The 10,594-nt window shown below is 37.5% G+C and overlaps 1 protein-coding gene across 1 annotated transcript; it reads right to left on the reverse strand.

The window, feature by feature from the left end:
* Positions 1 to 406: 406 nt before the first annotated feature.
* Positions 407 to 1,750, reverse strand: LOC140981645 (uncharacterized). The gene has a single exon (XM_073448065.1). The coding sequence runs from the start codon at positions 1,748 to 1,750 to the stop codon at positions 407 to 409; it is 1,344 nt and encodes a 447-aa protein (XP_073304166.1).
* Positions 1,751 to 10,594: the final 8,844 nt, after the last annotated feature.

The raw sequence follows: 10,594 nt of genomic DNA on the forward strand, positions 1-10,594 counted from the left end.
ACACGTCTAAACACCAGAAAATACACGAACGAAATAAAAGATGAAAAAAACAGAGGTGACGTCTCTGTCCTGAAATTTGGCGTTCTTCGTTTCGTGCTCATCTACGAGAAGGAAATTAAATTTAAAGAACCCCAAACTTTAGTACATGCAATGTCTGAAATGTACATTAATAAACAAATACAAGCATGGGATAACATACCTCATTCAGCTTGAATCAGGAATCGTTCATCATGGCTGATCCTCGTCATTTTCTGGTGGTGGCATTCCCGATGAATCCCTTTGCTGCTGATAGTCGTAATGAAAATGGAACGGGGGAATGAACGACGGAGGTCAAGGGATGGTCCCTGTGTCAACACCCCCGTGGACTAGCATTGTGCGCATCATGGACTCGTCATAGGCTAAATGTTCATTGACGGTCGAGTTGATTGGCTCCATTTTTCTTTCGCAATTCCAGCCAAATATCGGTGCGCCAAAATGTTTTTTTTTGCTTGATCGCCTCCATTATTGCTTCAAACTTATAAATTTGATTCTGTGTGCCTGCCGCCCAACATAAATCTTTCAAATGCACGTCTTTGAATTTAGCGTTAAAGTTTGAACACACATGTCTCAAACAAAAACGACGCACACCGTAAGGAGGTTGAAAATATGGTAGATCTTCAGTTGCTCGCACGATTCCCTTATGCCTATCAGAAATAAGACACACACCATTTTCACCACGAACAACATGTCTTCCTAGGTTCTCCAAGAACCATTTCCAAGAATCTATTGTCTCTTCATCCACGATAGCAAATGCTAGTGGCAGAACCAAATTGTTCGCATCCAGAGTCACACCGATCAACATTTTGTGCTTGTATTTGGTGTACAAGTGTGTACCATCGAAACTAATTATTTTTCGACAATGGCGAAACCCATCAACACACGGCCTGAATGCCCAGAAAACATAGTTCAATGTCTTACTCATTTCAGTGTTGGCTCTGAGATGCTTCCACTCCACAGCTGTTCCCGGATTATATTTGGACAAAGCACATATATATTTGGGAAGTAATTGAACAGAGCTCTCCCATGTACCATAAGCAATTTCCATAGCACGTTTCAAACTTCGCCATGCCTTCGTGTACGAGATTTGATATCTATATATATCTTTCACATTCTCGATGATATACTTAATCTCGTACGTAGGATCACAACGAACAACTCCCAATAGCGTATGTACCACCATATCACTGTTCAAATTCTTATGGTCTATACCAACAGAGGTAGAAATACATGTGTGAGGCCCGTCATATTTTATTATTTTCCAATAACCAGTCTTGGTTTTCAAAGAAGCGCAAAGTCCCCATCGGAAAATGACCGCAGAAGAATTATTTTTACAACGTAACTTCCACAAACTGCGTGTGCTATCCACGACACGGTACTCACGCCTGACAACTCTGACTGAATAATCCTTCACAGATGCAATAAGATCATTCTTATCTTTAAATAACATATTAACGCATAATTCACCTCTATCCGGATTGTAATAGCTTGATTGGACTCCAGATGGTACATCGACAAAATAAGGAGGCTCTTCACCAAAGAATTTATTCAAAAATGATGGCATTTCAGAAGTGTTTGAAAGAAATGGTAGGGTCTGCCTCTGTAATGTGTCACGGAGTGATTGTTCAGATGATGCTCCGTCATCAGGATTTGTACAAGTATTCACTTCATCATCAACATTCAATTCTTCTTCTTTAGACTCGTTGTATGACATATCGGGTTCAGAATCAGTCCTCCAAATATCATCATTATTGGCCTATCCTGACAACAAGCACTCGTATCTAATGTTGGATTCGGCCAATATGGAGCATGATTTTGTTCCGATGAGACATTAATATATTGATCCCAAGACCCACTTGCATCATCGAAACTCATATTACCGAGTCATTCAGTAACCTGTGGAACATAAGATTCTTGCTCCTGGAAACCACCATATGTAGAAGTACCGGGTTGGTTATTGAAACCAGAATCGGATGCATGTGGAACGTAGGATTCAGGATCATCAAATCCAACATGATGCTCAATTGAATTTTCTTCCACATATCACATTGCATTATAAACCGTAAAGCATCATCATCAACGAGATTCACTTGAATTTCATGCCAAGAGGACCTCTCCATGAATGAATATTTTGTTGACAACTTCAGACAAAAATTGGTTGGATCGATTCCTAAAATTTTATACACAATTTCAACCAACTCCAACAAATTAATAGACCGTAATACTCGTATCTGTCTAACAAATGGAATGCTATATTCAGCCGATCCATTATCGATAACTACATGACCACCAAAATATAAGAGTATATCGTTGTTAGACATTTGGCAAAAAAAATTTGAGATAAAAATCAAGAGGAAATTGATAACTCATTCGTCGAATATATGATCGATTATATAGAGGAAAAATGTTGAAGACTATTTACATTGTAATTATTAAACTTCACGTGAACTTCTGAATATTGACGTGAAACTTCTGAATATTGACGTGAAACGTTCAAAAATTGAATGGACTGAAAAAATTGTCGAAAAAGAGAAAGAAAATAAAAGGTACGGGAAAATAATATAATTTACAAAGTCCGTGCTTACGAAGCACGGACCATGCTCAATAACGAAAATATATTTAAGGAAAAAATTATTTCAAGGAATAAGTTATATATTGGAAACCAATAATATTTTTCCATTCAGTATTTATGTTTGAAAATGGCTTTGTATGTGGTGGACTACATTTTGAATAAAACGCTTTTTTCATATATACAAATATACTATAGATATATGATATCCGACTCCTAGAAATATTATACATCTGATTCGTCCATTTTGAGCATCCTAATTTGAAGTGTGTCTTACATGGATTGGTGAAGATGATACAATTAATATGAGTCAATCATTTATTTACTTACAAAAACAAAACTCGTCTTAAATTCTTTAACCCGTCAGATATGAGATTTGCTTGTGATTTTTAATCTTAATTTTTAAAAGAAATTATAAGTATTTCAACATATTTCACATCGGCAAGTTGATTGAAACCTGAAGTCTCAGCTGACAATGCCATAACCTCCAAAAACAATTAATGACAATGGAATACAAAAATATTACTGATAACTCAAATTCTTGAACAAAAATTTGGAAATGTTCTTTTCAGAAAACCTATACAACATGCCTCGACTAGTCCTACTTTCTAAATTAATAGTCACAAAATCATAAATACCTTCGGAACATTTAAAATATTTTATTACATCCTTTAATAGTCGAATAATTACACAATATGTCGCTTATTTTTAAAAATTATATTATTGATAACACCTGAAAAAGTGAGGTAGGCATGTCACATTCTCAAGCGGTTTTATCTAACTGGCGTGGGATAAAATAATCACTCCTCATATCTTGTATAAAAAGTGAGGTAGGCATATCTTGTACATCTGCGTATTTTAAACTATGGACTCCAAACCAATCCGAGATTAGCGGATAGGCATTTCTTGTATTTTTATTCGAACGGATTTCCGCCTTTTGTTCGTCAAATTGTGTCTACAATCGAAAACTTTGTTCCTTGTTTGAATTGCACTAGAAATCGCAAAAAACTTTTGCGTTGAGATTGGGACTCGTGAATTTTACAAATCCGGAGTCGGTGCAGCGTCGGCGGGAAGTAGCGGTGATGGAAGATGGTGGCCGAAAATTTCTTCTTAATTTTTCTCAAGTGGCCGAGAGTTGGTTGGAAGAGGAGGAGGAATTTTGGTGAACTTTGTTGTATAATTTTCTTGTATTATCAATCTTTGATAACTTATTTATAAAATAAATACACAAGCTGTATACCATTAGGACTATTAGCATCATCAAGAATCTTAATTTTCATTAATTAAAATTTTCATATTAATGTTATAATATGTATTTATCAACTTTTGATAATACATTATATATTTATATTATATGAACACATCTTTATATCTCAATATAAAGTGTATAAGTAAATATTAATATATTTTCACAAGCACATTTAATACACACATAGATATATTAATTAAACTAAATACCAATTATTTAATTTATTTAATTAACTTATTAGTTAATTAATTCTAGACTCATCTAAAAAATTATTGAGAATTTTGTATATATTAATAGTCAACACTAAGTACTATTATTTAATTAGTAGATTCTAAATTCACTAAATAAATAATTTTGAACTCGTTTTAATTCCAATCGACGATCTGTCAGCGCCGATATATGTATTAAGGATACAAGTCTTGTTCCTATAATAAAAATTGAAAATTTCAAAAATAAAAAATTTCACTATCCATTATTTGACAGCTGCCAGTTTTGTGAACTCTTTCACTAAAACAGACAGTTCCACTCTTTTTTCTCAATTAGAAATTCAGCTAACTTCCATTTCTTTTATCTAATGGAATCAACTTATAAACTCATTTATAAGCATTCTATTTTATCTATATCAAACTACAGTCATCAAATTTAACTCCTTGAATTTTGACTTTCTCAACGGGAGCACAAAATATAATACTTGTGTGACCCTCAATGGTTCAGAGATGGAGCTAGACGTGGGTTCACATCTAAATGTGATTCATAATAACATGTATTCTTATTCGGACTTACCCTAATTAGCTTCACTCTTTTCATCAATACCTTGATCAAGAATGTCAGAACTCATTTCTTATTCCACCCATCGGATCATGGTAAGAGCGTCTAGTGGCAGCATCCCATGATCCCATAGGTATTGATGATATTTCTTGCAAGAACCTTAAGTTATATTTAACGTACAATATGATCACTTCAACAAATATAACATGATATAATCTGCAACCATTGATATATCAAGAGTTGCATATGAATTCGATAACGATGTGATGAATCTTTGAATACTAATTATAAGATGGTATGTGTACATAAGAAAACACATTTCCCTAAAACACATTCTTGCTCTGGCCAAATTGTAAGGTCTAAAAAATTCGAGCTATGTAACCTGACTGCATGCAATCTAGGGTTTCACTAAAATATGTGCTTAATTATTTCAAAACATTAAATGCATGATTATTGCATGGCTATGTGTTTTATTTCATGGTTTATTAAAGTTTCACGTATTAGAGCTTTTAATAGTATTTCGCGTTAGAACGAAGAACGGAGGCCGGAGATAATTAAGGAAAAATATTTTTAGCAAATAATTATTTTAAAATATTTAATATATGGTGTAATTACGTGAGATTTTCGAAAATGAGCCTAGATGGGGTATTTTTACTCGCTAAGTCATATATATTTTAAACCGGTACGCAAATTTTAGCAAGTCGGTGGACTTTTTAAGGGTTCGGGCAATACTTTCAAAAAAGTACCTAAACGAAATATTTTTTGAGAGTTTTATTGGGTTTAATGAGATTATTTTATTGTTTAATGGGCCCAAAATCATTTTAATACCTTTATTTTTAATTAAGAGCCCATTAGCACTTAATTTATGGACTTAACCCTACAATTAAAACCCTAAACCTACTTCTACACCTTCGGCTGCCCCTCCTCTTATTTCTAACTGCCATGTTCTAAATATTACAGCAGCTTTTCTCCCTAGTTCTCAAGCTTCTTTCAAAGAACTCGTTCTCTGCCTCTCTTGTGCAAGTTCTACACGAACATCTATAAGGTTTCGAGCGTATAAACGCAAAGGCACGCCTAAAATCTCTTTTTTCTCATCATTCATATCATTATATGCTGATTTGTGTGTTTATGCATGAGAAATTCTTTGATCTTTTTTGTTATATCGTTTTTGCATAGTTTTGTCACGAAATATGCATACACTTTACATGTACTCACGTTTCTCTATGACTTTCGTGCAAAGGGCTGCTAGAACTAAGTTTTTAAAGGACGTACAAGCGGTGGTACTTGGCGTCAAGGTGCTGGAGTTGAGATTTGGTCGGGCTTGGGTGAGGGCCGATCGGATCTCTTGAGGGGCTAGGGTTTATGGTTGAGCGGGTGAAGCAAAATGGAAGGCACGACCATGAAGGACTGAACCAGGTCATGGTGCAAACCTTAGTGGGTCCAAACCATGGTCTAGAGAGGTCCATGCAAGGTTGGTCTTTGGTAGAAGGTAGATCGAAAGGGGAATACATGGTTAGGGCTCAGTTTTGGTGGCATTCAGGTAAACTTGCACAACACCGTACATCGGGCTGAGAGCAGTGGCTAGGTTGGTCCGTAGCACAACACCGTACATCGGGCTGAGAGCAGTGGCTGAATTCAAATAAAGAAAATGAACACGTATACGCTGATATGATGAGATATGTTATGGACATGTTATGCTTTGACACGCTATGTTTAAGTTCATGTTTTTAAGATCATGAAATGTATGTTAATTACAGTACTTTTCACTGTTACTAGTTATGTATATGTACTTATTATGACGGTTCAGGTGTGTTGAGTCTTTAGACTCACTAGGTTTGAATGATGTAGGTAAGCATATCAATGAGGAAATTGGAGGCGCCGAAGACTGAGTAGGGAGAGCTGGATGTGCGTACGCTAACCCGAGGACCATACTTTTCCGCATTATACGTTTATGAGTTAGGAGTACAAATGGATATTTTTATGCATTTCTATCTTTTATTTGTTGATGGCTTGACAGAACTTTTCATGTTATCTATTTGAATTCTTTTAAACTACAATATTTTTACCCAATTTTTGAGTACTTTTTAAAATGTGTGATTGTCAACAGTTATTGCATGCATGCATTTAAATGTATTTTTTGAAAATAAGTTACAAAAAAAAATTCTAGTATTAGTTTAGTAGTTGATGTTTCAGTTGGTGTCAGAGCAAGGGTCCTGTAAAGGGTTGTGCCACCGCCAGCTTCAACAGCTCAGTCGTCAAGCCTCAAGTATGTAAGTTTGCATGTTTTAAATGTTTTGATTGGTTTAATACTATCACCAGCATATTTACCTGATATATGTTTTACAGTGATTTACAGTATATGTTTACCTGATTACATGATTTAAGGATTAAATGTTTTGAAAACTAGATTAAATTGCATGATGAGTTACGTTCAGAATTTGGACTGTATTCAGAACTATGCCTTCCAGACGCACCCCTATTACTGATAGGCAGGATGGTAATCCTAGAGAAGATAGAGACTTTCCACCACCACCGCCAGGAGACGTAGTTACCCGAGTCCTCGAGGGTATTGCGAGATTGATGGAGCAGGCGCAGCAGGCTCCGAGACTCAGACCGATACTTATGAGCAGTTCAGGCGGCTCAGTCCGAAGGAGATCCGGGGTACTACTTACCTGTTCTTAGCAGAGGGTTGGATATGGTCACTAGAGCTGCACTTCCAGTACTTGGATATGAGGGATGGTGACAGGGTCAGGTGCGTCACATACATGTTGAGGGATGATGCATCCTTTTGGTGGGAAGGAGCCGCTCACGGGGCGGATTTGGCTACCCTTACTTGGAATCAGTTCAAAGACATATTCTACAACAAGTACTTTCCAGCAGATGTCAGGGGATGCCTGACGAGAGAGTTTATGAGTATCCGACAGAGAGATCTATCTGTGGCTGAGTTTATCCGGAGGTTTAATAGAGGCTGTCACTTTGTGCCCCTTATAGCAAGAGATGCGGCAGAGAAGTTGAGGCATTTATGGATGGCCTCAGACCCACTGTTGGCGGAGACGTTATGCTGATCCACTATCGGCTATCTATGATGCTGCCACTGCCTGTGCTTTTCAGGTAGAACAGTCCCTCAGAGATATTGACACCAAGATGAAGTGGAAGAGGCATCAGGCCCAGCAGAGCTCGCAGCCACAGAAGAAACAGTCCACCGGGCCACCCAGACATCAGGGGCAACAGGAGCCCCGAGGACAGTTCAAGAAGCCCGGATAACAGAGACCACCTCAGGCTCCAGGAGCTCATAAGTCGGAGGAGAGTCAGCCTTGCAAACAGTGCAACCGGTTCCACTATGCCAAGTGTATATGGGGGACCTTCAAGTGCTTTATATGCAAGGAAGAGGGCCACAAAGTAGCTGATTGCCCTAGGAACAAGGGCTCCACTACTAGCAGGGCTTATGTGATGAATGTCGAGGAGGCGGAGGTTGAGCCAGACTCGACACTGATCACCGATAACCCTTATGTTTAAAATTTTTATTTATCTCCTCGATTGCGTGAGATATTATGTTGTTTGTTGGAATTATTTTTGGGATTGAGAACTTAGAATAAAATAGGTTGAATTTTCTAATGGGTGGACTTAATGGTTGAATTTATTTAGTTAAGAGCTTTAAAGACCCAAAATGCAACAATCGAAATTACAGGGACCTAATGGCAGAATTCGAAAGTTGAGGGGATGTTTCACATTTTTTGAAATTTTGGGATCAAATGAATAATTTTCGAAATTTTATAGCCTAAATTGAGTATATTCGAATTTTTATGGGGGCTAAAATGAAATTTTATAAAAACGAGGGACTAAATTTAAGAAAATTCAAAACTTTAGGGGTGAATTGCAATTTTTGAAAATTTCTAAGGGCAAATTTTGTAATTTTCTAAGGACTTCTAGGACTAAATTGGAGATTTTCGAACATTTTGGGCTAATCAATGATAGAAAATCTCTTAAGTTTCAACACGATAAGATTTGATGGTATGTTTTGTCGCAGGAAGAATATATATTTCAGGTGTAGCCACGTATGCATTGTTAGATTCCGTAGCTACACGCTCACTTATATTCGAGTCATTTGTCAAGCGACTAAGAATCATACCAGGCGCTATGAATTTGAAATTCAGAGTTTCGATTCCGTCCGGAAGTCAGATGTTTACCTCGTAGATAGTGAAGATATTGGAGCTTCGGTTACAGAAAAATACGGTGCAGGCAGATTTGATTGGGATACCATTTCCCGAGTTCGACATTATGCTAGGTATGGACTGGCTTTCTTCGAACGGAGCTTCCATAGATTTTCGGCGGAGGTCAGTATCTGTCCGACCGCCCAGCGGTAAGCCATTTATTTTTTAGGCAGCCAGACACCAACAGATGCCGCACGTCATTTCTTGCATCTGTGCGAGGAAGCTTATGAGTAGAGGCTGCCAAGAATTTTTGGACAGTATTGTGACAGTGACCGAGCCACTCAGCCAAAGCCTAAAAGATGTCGAGGTGGTCAGGGATTTTCTCAACTTTTTCCCGGATGATGTTTCAAGCATTCCACCAGACAGAGAGGTTGAATTTTCTATCGAGCTGATGCCAGATACAGTGCCGATTTCTAAGGCACCCTATCGTCTAGCACCTGCAGGATGAAGAAGCTGAAGGATCAGATACAGGACTTGTCAGACAAGGGTTTAATCTGCTCGAGATTTTCTCCATGGGGCGCACTGGTACTGTTTGTAAAGAAGGAGGACGGCAGCATGCGACTCTGCATTGATTACAGGGAACTAAACAAGGTCACAGTCAAGAACAAGTATCCTCTGCCTAGGATTGAAGATCTATTTGATCAGCTTCAAGAAACATCAGTGTTTTCAAAGATAAATTTCCGGTCCGGATACCACCATTTGAAGGTGATTACAGGGAACTGGACCCTTGTAGCCCCGCAGCACTGGTGCACGTCGCAGCGCTACACCGCCAGCGCTTTGGCGCTAGTCCAATATATGAGGGGCATTAGTTTTAACGCTATTGTCTCGTTTGGGTATTGATACGTCGTTATGACCGAGTTTAGTGAGGGTTAGATTGGGTCATAAGAGGCTTGATTAGGAGTCTTTGAAATATGGTTTAAGCTTGGTTGGCTTCGGGTCGAAATTTCGAGGTCCATGAGTAAAATGGTCAATTTGGATTTCCAGAGACAAAATGGTCATTTTGCACTCGGGTCGGGTTAGCGGTACAAGCAGTGCCTTGATCACAAAATTATATGTTTTACATATATATGTTATCATCAACATGACTTTTTATGGAACTACGAAAAATATGTTGCATGCTTGATTTTAAGGAAATTTACGTACATGCATGATTTTTATAAGTGATGAATATGATGATATGTTTTGAAGGATGAGAGTTGGTTGTAACTAATACGAACACGAACATATAAGGCCAAGGCTCAGTGGATGGGTAATACTGTCGCTGATGTCATAGCCACGGGTACCGCGGTTATGCGTAGATGGATCCATCGACTAGAGCTGATACGAAAGTCACAACTAATGATATGAATTCAAATAAAGAAAATGGACACGTATACGCTAATATGATGAGATATGTTATGAAAACTTTATGCTTTGACATGCTATGTTTAAGTTCATGTTTTTAAGATCATGAAATATATGTTAATGAGAGTATTTTTCACTGTTGCATGTTATGTATATGTACTTGTTATGACGGTTCAGGTGTGTTGAGTTTTTAGACTCACTAGGTGTGAATGATGCAGGTAAGCATTTTGATGAGAAGACTGGAGGCGCCGAAGACTAATTAGGCAGAGCTGGATGTGCGCACGCTAACCCAAGGAACATATTTTTCTGTATTATACATTTATGAGTTAGGAGTAAAAAATGGATATTTTTATACATTTCTATCTTTTACATGTTGATGGCTTGACTGGACTTAACATGTTATCTATTTGAATCTTT

This window comes from Primulina huaijiensis, chromosome 7 (genome assembly GCF_012295235.1).
Source record: "Primulina huaijiensis isolate GDHJ02 chromosome 7, ASM1229523v2, whole genome shotgun sequence".
In the NCBI taxonomy this organism is placed as follows: Eukaryota; Viridiplantae; Streptophyta; class Magnoliopsida; order Lamiales; family Gesneriaceae; genus Primulina; species Primulina huaijiensis.